This window comes from Chlorocebus sabaeus, chromosome 14, assembly GCF_047675955.1.
Source record: "Chlorocebus sabaeus isolate Y175 chromosome 14, mChlSab1.0.hap1, whole genome shotgun sequence".
Lineage (NCBI taxonomy): Eukaryota > Metazoa > Chordata > Mammalia > Primates > Cercopithecidae > Chlorocebus > Chlorocebus sabaeus.
The window spans coordinates 3,531,405-3,558,596 of record NC_132917.1 but is presented as its reverse complement, the minus strand read 5'-3'; the positions used below and the strand labels follow the sequence as shown (position 1 = coordinate 3,558,596).

At 45.9% G+C, this 27,192-nt stretch overlaps 1 protein-coding gene and 2 long non-coding RNA genes across 10 annotated transcripts; 1 reads left to right on the top strand and 2 right to left on the bottom strand.

The window, feature by feature from the left end:
- Positions 1-1,496: 1,496 nt before the first annotated feature.
- On the bottom strand, positions 1,497-7,367 carry RPS7 (ribosomal protein S7). Its single transcript, XM_007971606.3, has 7 exons — positions 7,233-7,367; positions 6,900-6,992; positions 6,696-6,767; positions 5,954-6,097; positions 5,116-5,180; positions 2,169-2,319; positions 1,497-1,609 (listed from the first exon to the last, which is right to left on the bottom strand). Exons 2-7 carry the CDS (start codon positions 6,972-6,974, stop codon positions 1,532-1,534), a joined length of 585 nt encoding a protein of 194 aa, XP_007969797.1. The 5' UTR covers positions 6,975-6,992; positions 7,233-7,367; the 3' UTR covers positions 1,497-1,531.
- LOC103220914 (uncharacterized) lies at positions 7,365-18,724 on the top strand. Of its 2 annotated transcripts, XR_492795.3 has the most exons (4): positions 7,365-8,224; positions 15,512-15,767; positions 17,027-17,209; positions 17,848-18,724. It is a non-coding gene; the product is annotated as an uncharacterized lncRNA (long non-coding RNA). The 2 variants fall into 2 exon arrangements; XR_005243225.2 differs by having other exon boundaries at positions 15,512-17,209.
- On the bottom strand, positions 18,508-27,190 carry LOC103220916 (uncharacterized). Of its 7 annotated transcripts, XR_012095180.1 has the most exons (4): positions 27,081-27,130; positions 26,083-26,141; positions 23,126-24,235; positions 18,508-18,904 (listed from the first exon to the last, which is right to left on the bottom strand). It is a non-coding gene; the product is annotated as an uncharacterized lncRNA (long non-coding RNA). The 7 variants fall into 7 exon arrangements; XR_012095178.1 differs by lacking the exon at positions 26,083-26,141 and having other exon boundaries at positions 27,081-27,190; XR_012095179.1 differs by lacking the exon at positions 27,081-27,130 and having other exon boundaries at positions 26,083-27,050.
- Between the last annotated feature and the right edge of the window lie 2 nt (positions 27,191-27,192).

Genomic DNA, 27,192 nt, shown 5'->3' with positions numbered 1-27,192 from the left:
CAGCTTCGCCAAGTGCCGGGATTACAGGCATTGAGTGAGCCACCACACCCGGCCCAGAACACTTTTCAAAAGGAAAATGCGTAACATTCTAGGACAGCCTGTGCAAATCTTGTTTCCCAAACCAGTGAATCTGTGAATTCCAATACACTAAATGTTTGAGATGACAGAGATGAAGCCTCCCAAAAAGCCACTAAACAGATAGCCAGGAAACAGGGGGATGGGGAGAGAAGGGGGCTCCGTGCTGGAGAAGGGTGAGAATAGATTTGCAGCACCCTAAGCCTAAGTAAACAACTCATTCCAGAGAAACCAAGACAATCCCTGTCCGGGACGGGGCAGCAGGGCGGGGTGGGGGGGCGGGGAGGGAGACAGCGGAAATGGGGGAGGGACCTATGGACTACCGAGGATAAAGGGCCAGGCTTGATAACTGCTTAACGGGCACCTTCTTCACCTTCCTCACTACTCGCTCACCTACAAAGGCCTCAGCCAAGTATGGTCAAGAGCACTTGCCAAAGCTTTGAAAACGTCCAGTGTGCCTGCCCTACCATGTGAATTCCGCATCGGGAGCCTGACAGTTCTACTCCTACAAGGCCTGACCCTCACCTGCAAAGTGGGAAAATACTGTTGTGTCGCCTCAGAGGCTTCCTGGAATTAGTCTACCTGTAGGAGTAATTTGATGTAAAACATATTATTTGGGGGACTGTTCAGTAAGATTGTCTCATCACCCTGTAAAAGCAGGAAGGTTAAATTTTACAAGGTAATTTTAAGGCTTATTAATAACTGAAAGCAATTTGGCATAAAGCCAAAACGGAGAAACTGATTCTCTAATAAGACATCTGCTCTACTCTACAAAGACCTGGTCCAACTCCAGTCACCAGACACCACACCAGGGTCCTCACTTCGGGGCTTTCATTCCCCCAGGGCCTTCATTTGATGAACTGGAAAACGAAGGAAGTGGGGAAATGGACTACCCAAGTTTACACACCACTTAGCATCTACTAAATCTATTAATCAGACTCTTACATTTAACTTGTGAAAGTCCATTTAACACCTAACATGAATTTATGTATAAAAAATTCAACAAATCTGACGGAATGGGAAGTGGAGGTGTTGGTTTAATGGAGAATTTCAGTTCTACAAGATGAATGAAAAAGTTTCAGAGTTCTGTTTCCCAACTTTGTAGACATACTTAAGGCTACTGAGCTGTAAACTTAAAAATGGGTACTATGGTAAATTTTACATATATCACAATAAAAAAAAGTACCAGGTATATTTTTAGTTTGAACCATGCAAAAGTGCTAATATTCAGCTATTTCTGCAGCATCATGTGATGACACTTGTACCCTTGAACACAAGCGAAGCCTCACAGGCATCAAGCTTGCTGGCGCACACACACCCCTCCTGCTGAAACCCTCCAGACCAACACAGGACGCCACTGATAGTGGAGACAGCTGCGCATCCATGAATCTGGAATTTTGAAAAACATAACTGAAACAGAGTACTGTGAATATATATTTTATTTAGTCACTTTTGTTTACAATTGAAACTCTGGGAATTCAAAATTAACATCCTTGCCTGTGAGCTTCTTATAGACACCAGAAAAAGTTTCAACCTACAAGAAAAAAAAGAATTCATCACAAAACTCTGAAATACACACTCAGCTTAAAACCTAAGTTTCATGAAATTGTGCCCTGTATGGTCTTTCTCCTCAGCAACTAAGTACTCAGAAGATAAGGAATACGCACGACATGTCCGTAGAAGTCTTATAACCAGGGACAAGCTCCTCTCCAATGTTGTGGGACAGGACTCTACACCAATGCACCGGGAAGCCACCAGGGGACCCCACCAGTCACCCACATGGTTATGTCCCCCCAAGACACTGATCTATCACCATCCACACCTAACTCACCAAGAATATACAGCCTAACTAAAAGTCAGACCACAGAATGAGCCTACTTCCAAAAGGTACAGAGAATTTCAAGTGTTCAATTCTTTAAATTCTCCATTTAAAACGTGACACAGAATCCAAAGTAGAGCAGGCTGAAGTGCGCGTAAAAGAACTAGTCCTGAGTTTACTACAGTCATTGCTCTGGTGGCACATGGAGACTGGTTACTCTAAAATCTACTCTCACTGTAGCTGAACCTGTCCATGATAAATGTCGACCTATTACCTTGTGTTCCACATTGTTCTGCTGTGCTTTGTCCAAATGAACCTTTATGAGCCGGCTGCCATCTAGTTTCACGCGGATTCTCTTGCCCACAATTTCACTTGGGAAGACCAAGTCCTCAAGGATGGCATCATGCACAGCTGTCAGAGTACGGCTAAAAGAATAGTTAAAAAGGTAAGCAACACAGAATGCTGCCCTCTCAACTCCAGAAGGCACCTCAAGTCAAAATGAAAATGTAAAACCCAGGTTCCTCAAGTCAAATTAACACTCATTTTCAAACAAGCTTGTTACATTTCACGTACCAAATTAAAGCCTTTGCCTACCTAGAATACGGTAATAGCTTATTGACTTATTTCAAAAGCTCAATCAATTTTAAATGTTACTCTGGGGTAAACTACAAACTCACCAAGGCAATAAGTGACCATCTCTAGGGAATGTGAATGTAGTGATGTCTTTTATACATCTGTATTTTCACTTGTATCATTTCTCAACTAATTCACTACAATAACCTTAACACTCTTGCTCATCTCCAAAACCACCCCCTTCCAATGTCAAGATAATCTTTCTAAAAAATTGATATGATCACATAATTTACATAAAAGACCCTTCAAGAGCTCTCCTAGACCTCCAAGATATTATCCAAACTCCTTATTCTCTAGGATCAAATTAGGCAATCTTCCACCCCCAGGCACTGTTCTATCACCAGCTCTAGGATAGCTGCCCCTCCCCGCACATGTGGGTCTTCGATTTCTAACCCATTAGCATCATGAAAACTGCCAGTGGAATCTTGCTCCTCATCTGCATATCACTATCAAGTTCAAAACCTACCTACCTGCCACCCAACAAATGAGAAGTTTCAATTAATTGCAAGCTTTTGGGGCAGCTACCATGTACCATGAGACATCAGGTAAGTCAAGAGACGGTTCTTTGTTTCGGCATTTATGGAGCTGCCTTGTATACGGCTATCTGTCTAGGTCTCACCCCACTGTAACTAACAATGACACTATAGTCTACTCATTTGGATTTCCTATGTGGCAGCGCCCATATACACAGTTAACATCGTCTGGTGGCTCTCAATTTTACTCCCAACATCTTAATATTTCACAGCCACAAAGGGCAAAAACTTGAAGAAAGTCCATTTCCCAAAACCCTCATCACCTTTCAGAAAGCAAATCAAGACAAATGGATTGTTCACTGCGACTCATTAATTAAGCATATTCTTTCAATACTAGGAAAGCACCCAAATATGGAAATTAGATTCCAAAGTTATCTACAAACTTTTAAAATGGGGAGCAAAGGAACAACTCAATCATCACAAACCACAGGGACTGGAGCGCTTCAGAGGAAAAACCTTGCTATACCCCAAAACTGTATCAATTTCAGCATTTAACCTGAGTTAGACAAAGACAGCTCTACTGAATAGGGAAAATCAATCTGACAGCAGGAAGCCGGATTGGAAAAGTGGAATCACTATGACCTACTAGCTAGACTTAGTGTGGAGGAGGGAAGCCTTTCAACAGACTAGGTCCCACTAGAAACACTGAAGCCACTGTCTTGAGAAAATTTGGAAAACAGACATTTGTACTGAGGAGAATTAAAGCTATGGGTTTGAGAGACAGTCCTTTGGCTGTGTAGAAAGCAAAGCGACTGTTTTTATACTCGTTTCCTAACTCAGGTTCTCAGAACTGAGTTTCCAAAACCCTCTTTAAGTGTCATGATTTAGGAAAAAAAAAATCTTAAATTCTTATGCTGCTCTGTCCATAAAAGTTTTTCAAAGTACTAAGCCATAGAATTCAAGTTCTGGAAAACCTGGCACCTACCTTTCCACATACCACAGTTCAACATAACACACTGCTAGATTCCCAACACTATTTCCTAGTGGTTTTCAAAACAAGGCTGAGTTTAAAAAAACAAAAGAAAACGCTGCCCACGGTGGCTCACACCTGTAATCCCAGCACTTTGGGAGGCCGAGGCAAGTGGATCACGAGGTCAGGAGATCAAGACCACCCTGGCTAACATGGTGAAACCCTGTCTCTAATACAAAAAATTAGCCGGGTTTGGTGGTGGGCGCCTGTAGTCCCAGCTACTCGGGAGACTGAGGCAGGAGAATGGTGGGAACCCGGGAGGTGGAGCTTGCAGTGAGCTGAGATCCGGCCACTGCATTCCAGCCTGGGTGACGGAGCAACACTCTGTCACCAAAAAAAAAAAAAAAATTCTTAGGATTACTAGTATTAGCTATAGTGAGCAAATTATCCCAGCCTTGAATCAGTTTTCTCATCCACTAAGGATAACAATACAAACTATACATTTCACAGGGTACAGGCATAACTAGAATTTTTTTTTCTTAAACTCATCTCTAGGTAAAACTCCGCAGGGATTTAATAGTTCACATTTGTAGAACAACGTACTAATCAGAGACTAACAAAATACCAAAAGATCTAGTTTAAGAAGACAACTACCAATATTTCAGTTTATGCCAGATAACCTGTAAGTCAATCAAGTGCATAAATCATTTTCCACCAGCATCAGCTGCAATGATATTTTAACCTGTGATGTTATCACCCAAATCCACCTACATTTTTTACTTCCAATCCACAGCAAAAATAAAAATCAAAGATAAATCCAAGTTCAGGTCAACTATGTCTAGCAGGCTTTATCACACAGAATTAATGATTTCCATCTCATCATTCCTATCCTGTGCACACAAAATCGGAGGAAATCATCTCATCTTGTGACAGCACTGACCTACTAGATGTACAATGGCTATGCGAATACATGTATGCTTTACATCTAGAATTCTAAAACATACCATGTGCAACTATAGAGGAAAGCAAATACTGCTACGCAAAAGTTCCCACTTGAAAATCTGTTTTTATAAGCTATAACTTACACAAATTAAGAGTTGTTAGTAAGAGGAGTACACACATTTCTGAACTACTAAAATACTCACCTCCTGGGACGCTTCTGTTTATTTTTTGTACGGCTTTTTCGAGTTGGCTTAGGCAGAATTCTCCTCTGTAAGGTAAAAATTATCATGCAACAAAATGAAAAAAGACCTTAAATTGACAAAAAGCTAAAACTGTCATACTGCTTTAAAAGCAAGAAGAATGGCATGGTAAGTTCAAAGTTCAAGAAAGCTAAACAACTCAGACCCTGAGGAAACCGTTCTATGGAGTTACCTCCTGATTCTTGAATAACTCATTCAGAATCCAGCCTCTAATATGCCAGTGGGGAAAAAACCTCCCAGACATGCCTTTCCCCATGCCTACTGACTCAGACTACTACTTTTATTCCTGATCAATCCTGGCACTTCATTCCCCAAAGACTTCAGTTTGCACCAATGCCAGATCCAAACTGTAACAGATTTCTTAGTTTGACCATCCCTGTAAGCAACCCACTAGACTTGCAGAATTTTAAATATGGGAAATCATTTTCGTAACTCAAAACACAGCAAGCAGTCTGTCACTTCACAGAATTTGTTTCGGCTCCTAAAGAGTGCACTTTGTCTTTCTTTTAAAAACTTCTTATTTTTCTATTTTTTGTAGACAGGGTCTCACCATGTTGCCCAGGCAGGTCACTAAAGTGATTCACCCACCTCCACCTCCACTTCCACCTCCCAGTGCTGGGATTACAGGCGTGAGCCACCACGCTCCGCCTGTACTGTTATCTTTCTGCCCAGTTGGATCCCTAAAAGGATTGTTTTCATGACTCCAACTACCAATGCGGTCTAAATACAAGCAATTTTAGCAAAATTCACAAACAAAAACGTGCTGCAACAGAACAGATACCTGAGCGATAAAGACAACATGCTTCCCACTGAACTTTTTCTCCAATTCGCGTACTAGCCGGACTTGGATTTTCTGGAAAGATTTCAGTTGAGGAACAGGAACAAAGATTATGATAGCTTTCCGACCACCACCAACTTCAATTTCCTAAAGAAAAAAAAAATCCATTTGTTAATTGCTTCGGAAAGCAAAAAAGTAAACGTTGTGGTCAAATTAGAGACTAAGCCCACCTTATCACTAACACAATAGCTGCACTACAAACTAATACTAGTTTTGAGTTAATGACATATGCAACCTTCGGAGACGTTCACATCTCTCTCCAACATTCACATTTCCTTATTCCAGGAAGGGAGACTGTCCAGGCCAAGGAGGCCAATCACTGCCACTTCTGCACCCCGCATCCGGGCTAAGTGTAGAGAAGCCCGCATCCTGGGAGCTCCCCATAGCTCTTCGCTGTATTTATTACTAAGTAAGGGCAAGCAAGGTCCGAAACCGGCCCAGGCCCTCCCTACTCCACGTTTCTCCACCGCCCGCACGTGGACAGCTTCAACTGCAGAGTACCTGCAACCCCTCTCCCGCACCTGGGCGGTACCACTGGCAAACACCACGCCGGAACCTGAGTTCAGGTTAGGCAGCCAGGCGGCAAGTCACCCTCAACCGTAACCCGGGTCACCTAACTACCCTCCCAGGCACTGCGCGCTGAGACGCGCCGCACCTCCCTCCCAGCCGAGGGGCGCCGGCTCACCTTGGCCGCCGTAATATTCAGCTCCCTGAGCTGAGCCTTGAGGTCCGAGTTCATCTCCAGCTCCAGAAGAGCCTGAGAAGCAACGAACAACAGGGCCGACCCTCAGCGCGCGTCCCAGCAGCCCGGGCCCAGCACACACGCGACCGCCTTCCCTCCCAGGCGGGGCGCCTCCACCCGCCCCAGACCCCAAGGAAACCCTCTCACCTGGGAGATGCCGGACTCGAACTCGTCCGGCTTCTCGCCATTGGGCTTCACGATCTTGGCGCTTGAACTGAACATGGCCTTCTCCTGGGAGAACTGAAGGCACAGCGGTCAGCGTTACGCGGCCGGACTGCAGGCGCCGCCGGCTCGCCCTCCCGCCCGCACCCCCCGGCCAGGCCCCGCTCGCCCCGCAGAAGCCATCGGAGGACACAGGGCGGGTAATCGGCTGTATCCCCACCCGGTGAGCAAGGCCCGCCGCTCCAGGGCCTGACTCCAAAAGGCGTTTTCCTCAACACAAGAAGAAAAGTTCGGCCCAAGAACAGACCGGCAACCTACCTCGCCGAGCGCCGGCTTAGGAAGAGGCCCAAATCTCGCGAGAGCACGTCAAACTCTTGCGGCGGAAGGGAAGAGGCGTAAACAGCGCGAGGAGAAGGGCGGAAACCGGAACATCACTGAGAAGCGGTAGAAGGCTAGACAGTCCCAGGAAGCGGCTCCGGGGACGAGTGTCTTGGTAACGCTTTTCCGCCCTAGGATTCGTACTTTGGTGCCGTTTCCGAGCGTTCCGGTGCCGGCTCCCAAGATTCCTATCTTCAATGCAGGTTGCGGCGGGAACTGGCCTCGTCCCAGCCCTGGGCCTGGACGAGAGAAGGAGGCCGAAGAAAACCAACTTCGGCAACCTCCGGAGACAGGACGATTAAAAAAGGCTAACTTGGCTGGGCGCTGAGGCTCCCGCCTGTAATCCCAGCACTTTGGGAGGCCGATGCAGGAGGATCACTTGAGCTCAGGAACCAGCTTGGGCAACATGGCGAGACCCCATGTCCACCAAAATAAATAAATAAATTAGCCGGTCATGGTGTCACGCGCTTGCAGTCCCAGCTACTCCGGAGGCCGAGGCGGGAGGATTGCTGGAGCTGAGAGGTCGAGGCTGCAGTGAGTGGAGGTTGCACCACTGCGCTCCAGCCTGGGCGACAGACCAAGACCCTGTCTAAAAATAAATTTTAAAAAATTATGAGGCCTTCGCTCTATGCTAGTACTGTACTAGGTGCTAATTATTAAGTAGAACAGACTGAACTCTTGCCCTCATGGAGCTTACAGTTTAGTGGAGAAGACATTACATAAACAGTATGACTATATAATGACATATTGTAATAACTTACATAACAGTAAAATGAGAGGTTGGGGAGGGATTATTTATGCTTTAAGAAGTCCGGAATCCTGGAACGGAATGGCGTTAAACTGAGACACGGAAGAGCCACAGGGTCTATCGCCTGGGGAAGAGCATTCCAGACAGGGAGAAACTCGTGCCGGAATGATCCCGCTGTGGACAGGTAATTTAATCTGAGCTTCAGTTTCCTCTTCTGTCAAATGTCAGGCAAGAGTTACTTTCAGCCGTGGGCCAGGCACTGTGAAAAATGCAGAAACATTACACTAGGTGCCCTCTCAGGATTCCCAACCACCTTTACTAAGCAGAGATGGTATTCATCTCACATTTTTAATGCTCGGTATGCTCCCGCCCCATGCTTCTCTAATAATGTTTTTTAAAAGGCAAGTGACTATCTCCTTGGAAAATTAAGGATAACTTGAAATTTCTTCCAAATAGAAAGGAAACTACAGCTGCGTCTACAGTCTCATCTGGGTGGTCATTCTGAGGCCCCTCGTCGAACTAGGTCCATATCCTTACTCCACATGCACTTTTCAGCCTGGCTTTTATCTCTGCTGCTCTATAAAAGTAGTAATCTAAAAGTTCATCCAGTAAAGCTCTTTCTCTGTGAACCTGTCAATTGAGAAAAAAAATTAAAGTTATTTCTGGTTTCCAGTCCTTTGTTGAATAGGAGTGGTGAGCAAGGACATCCGTGCCTTGTTCCCCATCTTAGGGGAAAACAGATTCAGTCTTTCACCATTAAGTATATTAGCTCTAGGTTTTTTGCAGATATTTTTAATCGAATTCAGGAAGTTCCCTCTATTCCTATTTCTGAGGGGGTTTTTTTAAATCATGAATGGACGTTGGAGTATGTCAAATGCATTGTTTCTGCGAACTAATATGATTATGTGAGTTTTTCTTCTTAGCCTGTTAATGTGCTGTTAATATACGTAAATGCTTTTCCTAACTCTTTAGCTTTGAGCCTCATGAGATCCTAAGAAATGTGATTTTTAAAACTTAGAACCTGATAGAAGTGGTAAAGGTTGCACATGTATTTTTAATAGGTAGTTTCAGGATCATAATCACAACTTAGAGGATGATTCTACTAATTTTATGTTAGGAAATGCCTACTAATCGTTACATTATATATTTTTTTTTACTAGTTTTACTAGTACTAGCTTCTTTATTATTTAACCAAGCAATAAGTGAGTCGATAATACCAACATAATTGACAAGGAACAGAAATATCATCTATCCAATCCACTTACTTTTAGAACACTTTGTTAACTCTTTTATGTATCATTATGGACATGTGACATTGCAGATTTGCTATACATCAATCAATCTCAGCCAATATTTCTCCTTTGATCCTCAAATTGTCTCAGTTGTGACCAGGAGGGGCCCCTCTTAGATAAGCAGCCGAGTCTTGTCATCTCCATGAATGTCTGAACATCTTGTTTTCTGGCACAAGATATTCCAGGCTCCTCTTGTAATTTTCTGCCTGAGACATATAATGAGCCTTTTCTTCTAAAAATGCTGATAGTTTTTTTTTTTTTTTTGAAAAATAGTATTGGAGACCAGAATTTTGGCAGCAGGAAGCATCATGGGGATCCTTGTAAGCCATTTCAGCGGACAGAGCTTAAAAAGATGCATTTAAAATAATGTTTTCATAAAAGATACAAGTTCACATTGACATTCTCGATCCACTTCTAACAGAACGATTCCTTCTGAAATCCTCGATTCTATCATAGCATCTCCTTTTCTCCTGTAATAAAAACCTTGATTCCTAAACACAAAAATACAATTACTTTTACTTTATCTGACACTATGAGAGAATACATTCAAAATAACAATTCAGGCAGGCTGCAGTGGCTCACACCTGTATTCAGGCAGGCCTCAGTGGCTCACACCTGTAATCCCAGCACTTTGGGATCATCCACCCCACCCAGGGTGGGTAAATCACTTGAGGTCAGGAAATCAGCCTGGCCAACATAGTGAAGCCCTATCTCTACTATAAATAGAAAAATTAGCCACACCTGGTGGTGGACGCCTGTAATCCCAGCTACTTGGGAAGCTGAGGCATGAGAATTGCTTGAACCTGGGAGGCAGAGGTTGCAGTGAGCCGGGATGGCACCACTGCACTCCAGCCTGGGCAACAGAGTGAGACTTTATCTCAAAAAACAAAAAATCAATATATATATATATATATTTTTTTGAGACAGGGTCTTGCTCTGTTGCCCAGGCTGGAGGGCAGTGGCATGATTACTGCTCACTGTGGCCTCAGCCTCCCCAGGCTCAGGCGATCCTCCCATCCCAGCCTCCCAAGTACCTGGGATTACAGGTGTATGCCATGAGGCCCAGCTAATTTTTTGTATTTTTTGTGGAGGGGGGTTTCACCCTGTTGCCCAGGCTGGTCTCGAACTCCTAAGCTCAAGCTATCCACCCACCTCAGCCTCCCAAAGTGCTGGGATTACAGGCGTGAGTCACCACATGCAGCCTAACAATTCAACATTAATATAACCCATACAATTACTTAATAAAATTCAAAGATTTCTAGTGAGATCTGCAGTCTGTATGCATTTTCCGCAGTTTACTCATCATCTCTCACTCTGCTGTCTGTTGGTTTTCTGATAGTTTGGGTCAAGAGTTTCAGCTCGTATTCAGTTTGAGGGTTAAGTTTACGAAAGCAGATGGCTTTCAGCGAATAAAAGAGAGAAGGTGCTAGTCTACCTTTCAATGATGGAAAAACTCAGCAGCTCAATCTCCAAAATTATTTAAATGGACTCATTTAGCTACCATCTGGAGTTGTCCATCCACAATAACCCAGTACATAATCGCACAGAAATAACTGCTAACTGAACTGCTCACTGCCTCCTGCTTTTACATTTCTAGGATGATCAGAACTCAGGTGTTTCACATATTCATAAAAATCTCTAAATATCCTAACTCCTGTTTTGATCTTTCAAGCTTTATAGTTTTCTTGATGTTCATGTAAGCTGTAAGTTGTCTTTCACTTTATACTATACGATGTTCCTTTCCAGTCTAACATACATGGTCTTACCAAGATCTGCAGTGTGCCAGCCAAATGATTCGCCTGATGTTTTTGATCTTGATAATTCCAAACTCCAGTTGCTGGAATTGAGCAAGCTACTCACTGTAGGGAGGAAGACACGCACCCTGAGCAACTGTGGGGCCTCTGCTAAGGAGGTGTTAGGAAACACGAATAGGATTCGGTTTTGTGTCGGGAATTTGGGGGAGGGCTTGAGAAAGGGGGGCTTTGCTTAGCATTGGATGCTGTCACAAAGCTGGAGTAATTCTGTGGTTGGGTGTCTTAAGTTTCATTTATAGTGAGAGCAGACGAGCGCCAGTCCTCAGCTGCAGTTGCTAAGGAAGCAGCCGTCACTCCTGCTAACCAGGGGAGTTGGACGTTTGGTGTTTTTGTGGCCTCGTCAGTGTTCATATTTTGCCTGGATTCAGACATGATTTTGCAGTGGTCTTGTTTTTGTTTTTGTCTTCGTCAGTCATGGGTTAATGTAGCCTTATCTGATTTTGGCCTTTTTTTTTTTTTTTTTTAAGATGGAGTCTCGCACTGTCGCCCAGGCTGGAGTGCAGTGGCGCCATCTCAGCTCACTGCAACCTCCACCTCCCAGGTTCGAGAGATTCTCCTGCCTCAGTCTCCCCGAGTAGCTGGAATTATAGGTACCCACCACCATGCCTGGCTAAGTTTTTTTTTTTTTTTTTTGAGACAGAGTCTCGCTCTCTTGCCCAGGCTGGAGTGCAGTGGCCGGATCTCAGCTCACTGCAAGCTCCGCCTCCCGGGTTCACGCCATTCTCCTGCCTCAGCCTCCCGAGTAGCTGGGACTACAGGCGCCCGCCACCTCGCCCGGCTAGTTTTTTGTATTTTTTAGTAGAGACGGGGTTTCACCGTGTTAGCCAGGATGGTCTCGATCTCCTGACCTCGTGATCCGCCCGACTCGGCCTCCCAAAGTGCTGGGATTACAGGCTTGAGCCACCGCGCCTGGCAGTTTTTTGTATTTTTGATAGAGACAGTGTTTCACTATGTTGGCCAGGCTGGTCTCTAACTCCTGACCTCGTGATCCACCCACCTCAGCCTCAGTACCAAACAAGTGTAGGACAGCCATACGATGGAATGCTATTCAGCAATAAAGATATACAAGCTGCTAATATAAGTTACATCAGCATGAACCTTGAAAACATTATACAAAGTAAAGCATTATACAAAGTGCTGGGATTACAGGCCTGAGCCACTGCGCCCGGCCTTGACGTTCTCTTAAATCATTTATGTTCAACAGGAAAACCAGGACTGCCGGGGTGCTAGGCCAGCTGTCACAACACCAAGGCCAGCTAGTATTCCACGCGGCTGCTGGAAGTCAGAGACCACTTTTCTCTTTTTACCCAGTACCAGCCAAAATTTTTTATTTTCCTGCAGAAGGCTCAAGGAATCAAGTACATTAGAATTTCACATAATTAGCAAAGAATTCATGAACACAAAGCCTTGAATTGTGCCCCAAATCATCTTCTGACTTACGAGTCACAGCTCATAATTTATATTTATTTATTTATTTATTTAGAGACAGAGTCTTGCTCTGTTGCCCAGGCTGGAGTGCAGTGGTGTAATCTTGGCTCACTGCAATCTCCACCTCCCAGGTTCAAGCAATTCTCCTGCCTGAGCCTCGCAGGTAGCTGGGACTACAGGTGCCCGCTACCAGGCCCACTAATTTTTTTTTCTCTTTTTTGTATTTTTAGTAGAGACAGGGTTTTGCCACACTGGCCAGGCCAGTCTTGAACTCCTAACCTCGGACGATCCACCTGCCTTGGCCTCGCCAAGTGCTGGGATTACAGACATGAGCCACCAGGCCCGGCCTGAATTCAGAATTTATGTATGTATATCACTAGTATTCTTATTCTTATTAGAGAAAACATAAATGTAGAGCCCAGCTTCTCAGAAGACTGTGGATACACACGCATATTCACTACCTTCACGCTAATCATTCCAACTTCCTAAAGCCAATAGGATATTATATAATCTATTCCTATATATCTGGCTAAGAGAAATTAAAATGTATGTTCACACAAAACATGTATGTGAATGTTTATAGCATCATTACTCATAATAGCCAAAAATAGGGACAAACCCAAATGTCTGTCAATGGATCAATAAACAAACGAGTGTGGTACAGCCATACAAAGGAATACTATTCAGCAACAAAGACAGACAAGCTACTAATATGAGTTACATCAGCACGAACCTCCTAAACATTATACAAAGTGAAAGAAACCAGACACGGACGACCTCATACTGTGTGATTCTACCTACGATGATTTCCCTCCAGGAAATGTAGAAAAGCCGAATACGTAAGGGAAAGCAGCAGAGAAGTCCCCGGGGCCCGCGGTGGAGCGATGGTACCCAGGAGAGGGAACATTTGGGGGATGGTGGAGGTGTTCCGAGCCGTGTGGTGGGGGTGACTGCACAGCTCTGTGGCTTTACTGAGAGCCATTGAACTTACACACACAGGGGTGTTTTGTTGTTTTGTTTTGTTTTGTTTTGTTTTGAGACAGGGTCTCACTCTGTCACCCAGGCTGGAGTGCAGTGATATGATCACAGCTTGCTGCAGCCTCAACCTACTGGGCTCAAGCAATTCTCCCACCTCAGCTTCCCCAGTAGCTGGAACTACAGGCGTGCACCCACCACTGTGCCCAGCTAGTTTTTGTATTTTTTGGTAGAAACGGGGTCTCACAGGCCAGGCTGGTCTTGAACTCCTGGGCTCAAGCCATTTGCCCACCTCAGCCTGCCTCAGTGCTGGGATTACAGTCATGTGCCACCTCGCCTGACCCAGGGGTGAATTTTATGGTATATAAATTTTAGCTCAGTCAAGGTGGGTGTTTTGGTTTTTGGTTTTTGTTTTGTTACATTTAAAACAATAGAAAGCAATCATGCGTTCAGTCTGATAGCCCCGGTTCTCCAGCACCCAGTGCGTGGTCTCACTTTCCTTCTTCCCATATTTATAAATTCCTCCTCCAACAGCGAGAATCGGACTCCCACCCATTTCCACAATGTGTTTCCTTGCTCAGTCCTGGAATGCACAACAGGGAGCTTCAGTGTTGCTAACTGTATGCTGTGAAAACACACCCTCTGCATTGCAGTACTGGGAACACACTCACCTTCTGTTGTTCAGTACTGGGGACTCACCCTCTGCAGTTCGTACTGGGGGTTCTCTGTGTCTTTCACCTGACACAGTCAAAATCATATGACTAAGGTTGACCTGACTTACTACAATTACTTCAAGGCACCTCCCATCCCCTGCCCTGTGTGGGCATGATTCATTTGAAATCCAGATATATTTGTTGAATTAAGTTTTTACTCCATTTTGGTTTTCTCGCCCATCCTTGTTATCTCGGCTCACTGCAGCCTCTGCCTCCCAGGTTCAAGCAATTCTCCTGCCTCAGCTTCCCGAGTAGCTGGGATTACAGGCATGTGCCACCACCCCTGGCTAATTTTTGTATTTTTAGTAGAGACAGGATTTCTCCATGTTGGCCAGGCTGGTCTCCAACTCCTGACCTCATGTGACCTGCCCACCCTGGCATCCCAAAGTGCTGGGATTACAGGCGTGAGCCACCGTGCCCAGCCCTTGTTGACTTTTGACTATGTGAAACACTCTTGCTTCTGAAAGTCAAAAGCCATCTAAGGAGGTCACTCCCTCGAGAAGGCCACACTGCACCGGCCTCTGCCTTCCCTCCTCCACCCAACCTTGCTTTCTGGTTCATCCCTCCTGAGTTTCTTTTTGCTTGAATGTATATTTTCTTACTTCCCCTTCATTCTTACACAAAAGCGCATTTGATTTTTGCATTTTGTGTTCCCCTAAACATATTTCCTGGCAATCCCCCGGTGTCAGCTCAGGAGACCTCCCCCATGCATTTTTTACCGTGACATCGCTCTGCACTGGGCAGTTAGGCCACTCTCACCCTGCCCGTGTTCTGTGGAGACACTTGGACTGCACCCGAGTCGTAACTAACATTTTGTAATTTTAAACAATGCCCCACAAACAAACTCGCGCATATGCGTTAGGATGCTTTTGGAGCAGCCCCTTCGGGATAAATTTCTAGAAGTGGGATCTCAGCCTCGGAAGGTAAAGCCATAGGTAATTTTGTTACGCACTGCCACCTTCTCTCGGAAAAGCGTTGTGCGTCATGTGGGAATTCTTGTTTTCCCACAGCATTCCCAACAGAATGTGTCATCATACTTTTTAATTTGTGTCTGTCTGACAGGTGAAAAATGAGACTGCAGTGTAATTTAATTTGCATTCTCTAATTCAGAGTGAAGTTGGCATATTTCCATGTGTTTCATATGTTCAAGGACCATTGTAAAGCATTTAATACGTTTTTGTGTGATTTTTTTCTGCTCATATTTTAACCATTTTTCTTTTCTTTTCTTTTCTTTTTTTCTTTTTTTCAGTTGAGAGCAGAATTTTAATAGGCAAAAGAAAGAGAAGACCTCACTGCTGCAGAGAGGAATCCTGGAGAAATGAGTTGCCCTCATTTTTCTTTTTCTTTTTTTGAGACAGTCTCTCACTGTCACCCAGGCTGGAGTTCGTACCTCCACGAACTCCATGCGCCACGTACGAGTGGCGCATTCGTACCTCGCTGCAGCGTCAACCTCCCGGGCTCAATCAATCCTCCCACCTCAGCCTCCCGAGTAGCTGGGACTGTAGGTATTTAACTATTTTTCTATTGAGATTTGGTCTTCCCCACCCCCCACCACAGATTTTTTTAATTAGAGGGCACTTTTCCAAACAAATTATTCTTAAGGTCCTGCTATCTCTGAATATTATTTTTATAGAACAAGCATAACTATAATTGGATCAATCATCTAACCTTTCAAATCCTCAACTTAGTCTTCTGTTAATGAGAGGATTAAATCCATGAGTTAAATGATCTCTAAGAATCAGTATGTCTCCAACTTCAGTGAACAAACAGCAGATCACCCAGGGATCGCGGTGGGACGCAGACACTGATTCCGCAGTTGTGGACTTGGTGGGGATGGGTGCTGTCTCAGTCCATCTGGGCTGCTATGGAGAGTGCCACAGACAGAGTGGCTTGTGAACAACAGACGCTGTCACCCTCTGGAGACTGAAAGTCCAAGATCAAGGTGGCAGAAAATGCTGTGTCTGAAGAGGAACCGTTTCATTGTTCACAGCGTCTTCTCGCTGTGTCCTCATGTGGCAGAAGGGCTGAGGGAGCTCTCCAGGAGCCTCCTTCATGAGGGCACTCATGCCATCATGGGACTCCGCTCTCACGACCTCATCACCTCCCAAAGACCATCACTTTGGGGGTTAGGATTTAACATATGCCGTTTGGGGGGACACACACATTCAGTCCACAGCAGCTCCATCCAATATGTTGCATTTCTAATTAGCTCACAGGCAATGCTGATGATACTGGTCCAGGAACCATACTTCGAGTAGCAACAAACCAAATAGCCACAGAGAGGAAGTGATAGATGTAGCATTGAGGAAGAAAGATTCCTTCCAGTGCCAAGGCAACTCATCACAGTACCTACAATACAGTGTCATCCTGGAGGGACCAAGAGACCCTGGATAGTTGGCCCAGGACAGAATACTGTTGGGGGTTTGGAGGGTGGCAGTTAAAAAGCCAAGATCTGTTTACCTGTTAAAATATATATTCTTTATTAAATATATATTTATTATATATATAATTTATTCTCTATTATGTAGGATCCTGTGCCTGCAATGTCTAACCTCTGTGCTGCAGAAAGCCTAGAGGTCAGATAGGTGAGGGAGGCCACAGGCTTCTAAGTCATTCTTCCCCTCCGAATCTTAGTAACGGAGTGACAAAAGGAAAGTTACTAATGAGTCCTTGCATGTGAGATGAATTTATGGACCTGTCTGCTTGATCAAGAATTAATGGATTGCATTTAACAGAAGGTCCTTTCTCTCCCTTCCACTTACAGCTGGCGGAGCCTTTATTATTATTATCATCCGTGGACCGATGCGAGATGAATGTGCAAGGCTGTAATGAGGGTGAACTCCTGGCTTAGCACACGCTTAACTGAAGCAAGGTCACGGGCTTGCTCTGTAAAGGCAAGGCCACTTTTCCTGTATGGCAGTAAACTGTCTCTAGACATGGGCGACCTGTGAGTATATGGAAGGTCATTGCTCATATATTAATATATAAAATATAGAAATATTCACACTCTTGATTTTTATCATAAATTGATAATTTGCTTATCTTTGATATATCTCATCAAAAGAAATACTGTTCTTACCATTAATTGTTACAAAATATGTATCCTCTACATGCCCTGATAACTTTTGTATTTTTAGTAGAGACAGGGTTTCACCAGGTTGGCCAGACTGGTCTCTTTTTTTTTTTTGAGACAGAGTTTTGCTCTGTAGCCCGGGCTGGACTGCAGTGGCTGGATCTCAGCTCACTGCAAGCTCCGCCTCCCGGGTTCACGCCATTCTCCTGCCTCAGCCTCCCGAGTAGCTGGGACTACAGGCGCCCGCCACCTCGCGCGGCTAGTTTTTTGTATTTTTAGTAGAGATGGGGTTTCACTGTGTTAGCCAGGATGGTCTCGATCTCCTGACCTCGTGATCCGCCCGTCTCGGCCTCCCAAAGTGCTGGGATTACAGGCTTGAGCCACCGCGCCCGGCCGGCCAGACTGGTCTCAAACTCCTGACCTCAGACGATCTGTCTGCCTTGGCCTCCCATAGTGCTGGGATTACAGGAGTGAGCCACCGTGCCTGGCCAATTATCTCCATTTTTTCACAGGAGAGAACAGAATTGGAGCAACGCACCAGATGCACACAACCAGCAAACATAGAGCTGGAATCCAAAGTCAATGCATGTGAACGTCCCAGCTCAGAGAGAGGTGGCGAGCAGGAGAGGACTGGGTGAAAACGGTTCCCACACACACCTTTGTCTTCATCATTTAGTTCTCCAGGGTGTCGCATCGACAACGCCACTTGACCTCCATAGCAATTCTGTGGCATTTGTGCACCAGGAACTTTATCCCCATTTTGCCAGCGAGGAAACTCAGGTTTGGAGCGGGTAAATCACCGCACAAAGCCTTACTGAACAGAACGCCAGGCCTCAACTTTTGCTGGCATTGCCCTTCTTCACAGTTTACTTTAGGGCCTGTCATTTACTGGGGTAAAACACAAAAATTCCTTGTCCCTGAAAGACTGCAATTAAATTGCCGTTAGCACAGTAATGTACCAACCAGTCATTCCTCGGGCACAAGGGGGCATGTCTACTGCTATTCAGTCTCAGTGGGTAAACTGGAGAGTCCTCCCACAGTGAGCAGATTGCGAGGGGGGTGCGTACGTGGAAGGACTCACAGGGGTTGGGGAGGCAGCAGTGGCGTTCTGCGTTCTGTCCGAGCCTGTGTGTATTGCTATAAAGGAATACTCGAGGCTAGGTAACTTATGAAGAAAAGAGGTTTATTTGGCTCAAGGTTCTGCAGGCTGTACAAGAAGTATGACGTCAGCATTTGCTTCCGGTGAGTCCCTCAGGGGGCTTCCACTCATGGCAGAAGGGGAAGGGGAGCTGGCATCAGATGGCAAGAGAGGAAGGAAGAGAGGAGTGTTGGAGGTGCCAGGCTCATTTCAACATCAGCTCTGGCAAAAACTAACAGAGCAAGAACTCACTCCTTCCCGAGGGGACAAGAGGATGGCACCAAGAGGCACATGACCCCAAGACTCGAAGATAGGCTCCACCACCAACACCGGGAGTCAGATTTCAACATGAGATTTGGAGGGACCAGGTATCCAATCTATCCATCCATTCCAAGCATCCGTTTGACACCGAGAATGCACTATTTCAGCACCTGTATCCATTCAACAAAAGTATTTTCAATTATAATCATGTAATAGGAATAATCGTCATTTTCCTAATTATTCTTTGGGTTTAAAACCAAAAATTGGCAAAGCATGGTGGCTCACGCCTGCACTCCCAGCACTTTGGGAGGCCTCAGGTAGATCACCTGAGCTCAGGAATTAGAGACCAGCCTGGCCAACATGACGAAACCCCCCTCTACTAAAAATACAATAATTAGCTGGGCATGGTGGCGGGTGCTTGTAATCCCAGCTACTGGGGAGACTGAGGCAGGAGAATCGCTAGAACACGGGAGGTGGAGGCTGCAGTGAGCGGAGATCACGCCACAGCATGCCAGTCTGGGTGATGAGCGTGAAACTCCATCTCAAAAACAAAACAAAACAAAACAACTAACAATTATACTTTTAAAAAGCAATACATTTCTTTCCTTTTTTTCTTTTTTCTTTTCTTTTTTTTTTTTTTTTTTTTTGAGACAAGGTCTCACTCTGTTGCCCGGGCTGGAGTACAGTAGTGCAATCACGGCTCACCGCAGCCTTAGCCTCCCAGGCTTAAGCAATCCTCCCACCTCAGCCTCCCAAGAAGTTAGGACCACAGGCATGCTTGGCTAGGTTTAAAATTTTTTTGTAGAGACAGGGTCTCATATGTTGCCCAGGCTGGTCTCAAACTCCTGGCCTCGAGTAATCCTCCTCTGTTGACCTCCCAAAGCATGAGCCAATGTACCTGGCCAAAAAAAAATAAATTTCAATTTTATTTTATATATTTATTTATGTATTTAATTTTTTTTGAGACAGCCTTACTCTGTTGCCCAGGCTGGAGTGCAGTGGCGCGATCTTGGCTCCCCAGGTTCTAGCATTTCTTCTGCCTCAGCCTCCTGAGTAGCTGGGACTACAGCCCCGCACCACTACTCCCGGCTAATTTTTGTATTTTTAGTAGAGACGGGTTTTCACCATATTGGCCAGGCTGGTCTCAAACTCCTGACCTCGTGATCCATCTGCCTCAGCCTCCCAAAGTGTTGGGATTACAGGCGTGAGCCACTGCTCCCGGCTAAATTTCAGTTTTAAAGACATTATTCGAATTCAGTAAAATACATAATATATGAGCTAAAATCCTCACTATAACAGAAATATTTCACCTTGCAGTTCCCACTGCCCTGTTTCACTGATTCAAATTTTAAGCACAGGTGATCACATAGAATGACGTGAAGTAAAGCAAGTGCTCCTTGTTTGTCTTTATAGTCACAGGGCTACCATGGTTTACTTCAAACCTGCTGTTTAAATGCAGGAGGTTGCAGTGCCCATGAGTTGGATCAAACTGTGCCTGAAGCTAGCACTCTGCTTCTGAACCCAATCAACCTCTTGAGGCTGAACGAAGATGTGTTGGAACCAAGTGCATAGCTGGGAGCCCTTGGGATTAATTCCCACGTAAGACATGTTCATTAAAAGATTAGGCATAAAAATGGAATCATACACATATAATTACAGGAGAGTTTTTTTCTGGGAAGAGTATCACTGACAGTGTTTAGAATTCCCAGTGCTCAGTTCACTTTGACTTTCAGTCGGCTTGATCACCATTTTTTTTTTTTTTTTTTTTTTGAGATGGAGTTACACTCTTGTTGCCTAGGCTGGAATGCAGTGGTGCGATCTCGGCTCACTGCAACCTTCGCCTCCCGGGTTCAAGAGATTCTCCTGCCTCAGACTCCCGTGTAGCTGGGATTACAGGCACACGCCACCACACCCGGCTAATTTTGTATTTTTAGTAGACACGGAGTTTCACATGTTGGTCAGGCTGTCCTCGAACTCCCGACCTCAGGTGAGGCTTGATCACTCTTTTTAGGTTCTCTATGGCTAAGGTGACCCCCACATTGCCTGCACCATAGTGAAGTTCTCCCTCCCCAACCTTAGGCATCATGGGTCACGGCAGGAGGTGAAGGTGTGGGGATTGTTGAATAATGGATGGAATGCGATTATGGATGGAGTTGCATCAGGAAATGGAGGCTTAGCACAGTGGCTCCCGCCTGGAATCCCAGCCCTTTGAGAGGCCAGTACAGTAGGATTGCTTGAGGCCAGGAGTTTGAGTCCAGCCTGAGCAATATAGTGAAACTTTGTCTCTACAAAGAATTTTTTTTCCAGAGACAGGGTCTCGTTCTGTTGTCTAGACTGGAGTGCAGTAGTGTGATCATAGCTCCCTGTAACCTCAAAACTTTTTTTGTTTTTTTTTTGAGATGGAGTTTCACTATTTTTGCCCAGGCTGGAGTGCAATGGCGCCATCTTGGCTCACTGCAAGCTCCACCTCCCGGGTTTAAGCGATTCTCCTGCCTCAGCCTCCCAAGTAACTGAGATTACAGGCGCCTGCCACCACGCCTGGCTAATTTTTTGTATTTTTAGTAGAGACGGGGTTTCACTATGTTGGCCAGGATGGTCTTGATCTCTTGACCTCGTGATCTGCCCGCCTCAGCCTCCCAAAGTGCTGGGATTACAGGCGTGAGTCACGGCGCCCGGCCTCAAAACTTTTTTTTTTTTTTTTTTAATTATACAGGAGGCACACACCTGTAGTACCAGTTATTGGAGGTAGAGGTGGAAAGATGACTTGAGCCCAGGAGCTTGAGGCTGCAGTGTGCTATGATTGCACCAATGCACTCCAGCCTTGGCAACAGAGCAAGACCCTGTCACGACAACAAAAAATTAGGAAATGGACGTTTATGGCAAACTACTTCTGCCCCGAGATTTCCTGTGGGTTCTGCATGATTGGCCCTCAGGGTGTGGGCAGCTAAGGTTCCAAACTGTACTGTTTAATCCTAGCACAGCACAAATGGCTTGCAGGGGATAAGGCGGAATCTCATCAGCACATCAGAGTGAGCGCCTAGCTATCATGGGTCATACCAACGGAGAAGAAGCCGTGCTCTGGGACCCCCCTCCTCCTTCACTAGAGGCAGCGAAATGAAGCACTAGCCCCTGCTCTGACCTTGTTGCTCCCAGAGTCCTTGTGGGTGCTAGTTACAGCCTCAGACTAAGAGCCAGAAGATCTGCCATTGAAGTTTCAGTTCCAAAACTAATGCGATGACTTTGGGTAAGTCATAAAACCTCAAGGCTCAGTTTCTTCATCTGTTAAATAAAATCGATATCTGCCCTGCCGGGCTCCCAGGGTTGTTGTAAGAAGGAGATGGAATAACAGAAATGAAGGAGGGAGGCCAGCTGCCACAGGGCAGGGACCATCACGCACTGTGGCCTCCAACCGGATGGTGCGTCAGAGTCAGCTGGGGCTGCCCAAACACAAACCGCTGGGCTCCACCCCCAGGGATCCCCATGCTAAGGTCCAGGGTAAGGCCCAGAATTTCCATGTCTAACAAGCGCCCAGGTGGTGCTATTGCTGCTGGTCCAAGGATCACACTTTGAAAACCATGACTTAGGTTTAGGAGGATGGACTTTGGAGGCAGGTTTGAGTCCTGGCTGTACCACTTCCTGTCTACATGTCTGAGGGCAAGTGACTTAATCTTTACATTTCAGCTTTCTCAGCTACAGACAATATAATATTGGGAGTGCAAATTAGTTCAACCATTACGGAAAGCAGCATAGTGATTCTGCAAATAACTTAAAACAGAACTTCCATTCAACTCAGCAATCCCATGGCTGGGTATATACCCAGAGGAATCTAAATCGTTCTGCCATAAAGACACATGCAGGTGTATGTTCACTGCAACACTATTCATGATAGCAAAGACATGGAATCCACATAAACGCCCATCCACAGTAGACTTGATAAAGCAAATGTAATACATATACATCGTGGAATACCATGAAGCCCTAAAAAGGAACGAGATCATGTCCTTTGCAGCACCATGGATAGAACTGGAGGCAAACTAAGGCAGAAACAGAAAACCAAACACCGCATGTTCTCACTTACACATGGGAGCTCCACAGTGAGAACACAGGGATATTAGGAGGGGAACGGTGGGCACTGGGGCCTACCTGAGGGTGGAGGATGGGAGGAGGGAGAGGATCCGAAAAAATACCTATCGGGTACTAGGCTTATTCCTGGGTGATGAAATTATCTGTACACAATCCCCCATGACACGAGTTTACTCATAAAACAAACCTGCACATGGACCCTCAAACCTAAAATAAAAGTTAACAAAAAATTTTCCTGACCGACCTCTTCAGGAAGAGGGGCAGTCCTCAGTGTCACAAGCAATGCCAATAAAGAACAGGAACGCCACCTTTTTCAACTCCTGGGAGATGAATCCAACGCCTGATCCCGCATTGCACGCACTCTCGCCCACATCGGCTCTCATCCCCGCGCTCCTCGTTCCCGTCACCGGCCTATGCTGGAAACACCCTAGCAGTCACGATCATCACTTCTCTGTCTTACGGGTCTATTATTTCATTCTCTGTCCTGCAGCCGAAGCTCTGCATTGTCGTACCCATGTTTAGAACAGCTCCGTTCAATGATGTCACACAAGCCTTTTAAACTTTTCTGGTGGTCACATTTGAAAAGTAAAACAGCAACAAATAATTTCATTATGATTATTATTATTATTGAGATGGAGTCTCACTCTATCACCCAGGCTGGAGTGCAGTGGCACAATCTCGGCTCACTGTAACCTCTGCCTCCCGGGTTCCAGCGATTCTCCTGCCTTAGCCTCCCAAGTAGTTGGGATTACAGGCACCCACCACCACACCCAGCTGATTTTTGTATTTTTAGTAGAAACGGGGTTTTACCACGTTGGCCAGGCTCGTCTCGAACTCCTGACCTCAGGTGATTCACCTGCCTCAGCCTCCCAAAGTGCTGGGGTTACAGGCGTGAGCCACTGTGCCCGGCCACTAATTTTAAATGTATTTCTTTAACCCAGTGTATTCAAAATATTATCAGTTCAACCTGTGATCAATATACAAAATGAACAATGTGTTTTGGTTTTTTGGCAGCAATGAATGCCATGTTGGCTTTTATTATTACTTTTTTCTAATTTTACTTTAAGTTCCAGGATACAAGTGCAGAACATGTAGGTGTTATATAGACAAACGTGTGTGGTGGCGGTTTGCTGCACTCATCAACCTGTTATCTAGGTTTTAAGCCCTGCATACATTACCTGTTTGTTCCAATGCTCTGCCTCCCCTCGACCCCCACCCTCTTAAAATTCTTTTTGTTTTTCACACTGAGTCTTCAAAGTCTGGTGTGTATCATACAGCACATCTCAATAGCCACATGCAGGCAGGGTGCGGTGGCTCACGCCTGTAATCCTAACACTTTGGGAGGCTGAGGTGGGCATTAGACGATGCAGGTCTAGACGAGTGCCTGGTATATTGTGGACACAATTCTTGAATGGACCCTGAGAAATAAGCAGAAATGGTTTTGTTATTCCTAATTTACAGAGTATAATAGATAATGGCAATAGCGACTTTTATTTGAGTTTATATCATGTGTCAGGAATAGGCTATGCATACATTTATTATTTCATCTAAAATCTCATCCTCAAAACAAAAGCCTTTTGCAATGGGAATTATCACTCCCATTGTTTTTTTTTTTTCAGTAGAGAAAATTAAGTTTCGAAGGAGCTAAGTGACCGAGGCCACATATACACTAATCTTCTGATTTCTGATCCTGTGTTTGCTCAGGATAAGAAATATCCTGTATTTCTTTAAGCCAGAGATTAAGATAAAAAAGATTTTCAGGAGTAACCAGTCAATGAAAAGTCAAAATAAATAGTTTTGGTAGCCAGGCGCGGTGGCTCACGCCTGTAATCCCAACACTTTGGGAGGCCGAGTTGGGCAGATCACTTGAGGTCAGGAGTTCAAGACCAGCCTGGCCAACATGATGAAACTTTGTCTCTAAAAATTCAAAAATTAGCTGGGCATGGTGGTGCATGCCTGTAACTCCAGCTACTCGGGAGGCTGAGGCAGGAGAATCGCTTGAACCCAGGAGGCAGAGGTTGCAGTGAGCCAAGATCACGCCACTGCACTCTAGCCTGGGTGTTGGAGTAAGACCCTGAAAAAAGAGAAAAGAAGAAAAGGAAAGAAAAGAAAGAAAGAAGGGAAAGAAAGAAAAAGAAGGAAAGAAAGGAAAGAAGGAAGAAAGGAAGGGAGAAAGAAGGAAGAAAAGAAGGAAAGAGAGAGGAAGGAGGGAAGGACGGAAGGAGGGAAGGAAGGGAAGGGGAAGGGGAAGGAAGAGAGAGGGTTTTGGCACTATGGAAAGTCATGTGGATGATCCTGCAAACATCCTCAGGTAATTCCAACCTAGGACTTCTCAGGGAAGATGAGTCCTTGTGATACAGGACCAACTGGTATGCATAGAAAAGTAAGCCCTCGGTAGGTCAACCCCCAGATATGCGGGTGAGGTGGGGGCAGCTGTCGGGTCATCCTGAGAGCCTTCCTGGGCATCTCTGGGCTTCCTCAGATACCTACACAAGGGTAGGATGATCAGTCATCAATGGACTTTAGGGACAGCTGTGTGTGTCTTTTTATTTTAAAATAAGAATCCGTCTTAAAGTGCAATAGGTAGGAATGAGGAATGAAAGCTATGGCCAATTTAAATTAAAATTAGGAAAGCTGAACTGTTTAAAATTGATGTTCTTTGGCCGGGCACAGTGGCTAATGCCTGTAATCCTAGCACTTTAGGAGGCCAAGGCAGGCGGATCACTTGAGGTCAGGAGTTCAAAACCAGCCTGGCCAACATGGTGTAACTCCGTCTCTACTAAAAATACATAAAAGTTAGCCAGGCGTGGTGGCAGGCACCTGTAATCCCAGCTACTTGGGAGGCTGAGGCAGGAGAATTGCTTGAACCCGGGAAGTGGAGGTTGCAGTAAGCCCCAATCGTGCATCGTGCCACTGCACTCCAGCCTGGGCAACACAGCGAGACTCCGTCAAAAAAAAAAAAAAAAGATGTTCTTTGATTTCATAGAGGAACACAAAAACGGACCATGCCAATCTACGCGTCGCTTTTGCCTGGGCGGTTCCTTCTTCCTAGAATGTCCTGCTTCTTTCTAATTCATGTGAATGAAATTAAAAAAAAATTATTATCCTTCAAAACTGTATTTGCTTAGGCGTTCTGATGTGAGGCCCTCCCGACCATCCAGGTGCAGTTGCTTCTCTGCTCTGTGCCTCTCTCTCTTCCAACAGCTTGTTCTGCCTGCGCACTATTTGCTGATGTGTTATCTCCAGGGATTCTCGACTTTCTCACCTTCACCCCCAAGGCCTGACAAAACACATGGCAGGTGTGCAAAAGGCTTGTTAGAAGACCTTAAGAAAATTAAAGAAAAGTGGTTTCAAAATAATTGGATAAACAATGTTTGCCAAAGGAGACTTTTTTTTTGAGACGGAATCTCACTCTGTCGCCCAGATGCAACCTCCACCCCTCGAGTTCAAGTGATTCTCCTGCTTCAGCCTCCTGAGTAGCTACAGGCGCAGGCGACCACGCCCGGCTAACTTCTGTATTTTTAGTAGAGCTGGGGTTTCATCATATTGGTCAGGATGGTCTCCATTTCCTGACCTGGTGATCCACCCGCCTTGACCTCCCAAAGTGCTGAGATTACAGGCGTGAGCCACTGCGCCCCGCCAACCCATGGAGACTTTTAAAATAACTTGATTTGCTTACAGAGCAAAAGGTCAAATAGGGAGCAGAATTCTAAAAGCTGCCTTCTCAGCTGTTTTCTCCCGGGTCGTGGTGCTTGAGGCACTGGACATGCCCTGGTTAAACACCCACGAGCAGTGGAGCAGGGAGGGGACGCGACCCTTCGGGGGAGTGCCCCCGGGGCAAGGCGAGGAATGCGGCTTCCACGGCCTCCCCTCTCGCCCTCCTTTGTGCTTATTCTAATTCATGAATCCTAACATCTTTCTTCCCACTAAAAAATGTGCATTCATTCATTCGGCCACAGCCCTGACTGCAGATCCGCATCCCGGGAGCTCTCGAGGAGCCGCGGTTACCGCACGTGGGCGCCGGGCGCCAGGGGGTACAAGGGCTTCCCGCGGTGACCCGAGCGCGCCGGGGCTCGGCCCCCGAACGGGGGCCTGGGGGCGGGGAGAGAAGGGGCCCCACACGGTCCATCTCGACCTTCCTCTGCAGGGCTCAGGGCTTCAGCCCGGTCAGCTGCGCCTAAGGCCCCGCTCCCATGGGCCCCGCCCCACCCCAGACCTCGCCCGCCTCCGGGACCTCAGCCCCCGCCCCGCTTCTTCAAGTACCGACAGGAAGTTGACGAGTTTGGGCTCGTCGGGGACCGGGCTCCAGGCTCCGCCCGGCGACCCCTCCCCTCCTTAGGCCCCGGCTCTCATCAGGACCCCGCCCAGACGTGCG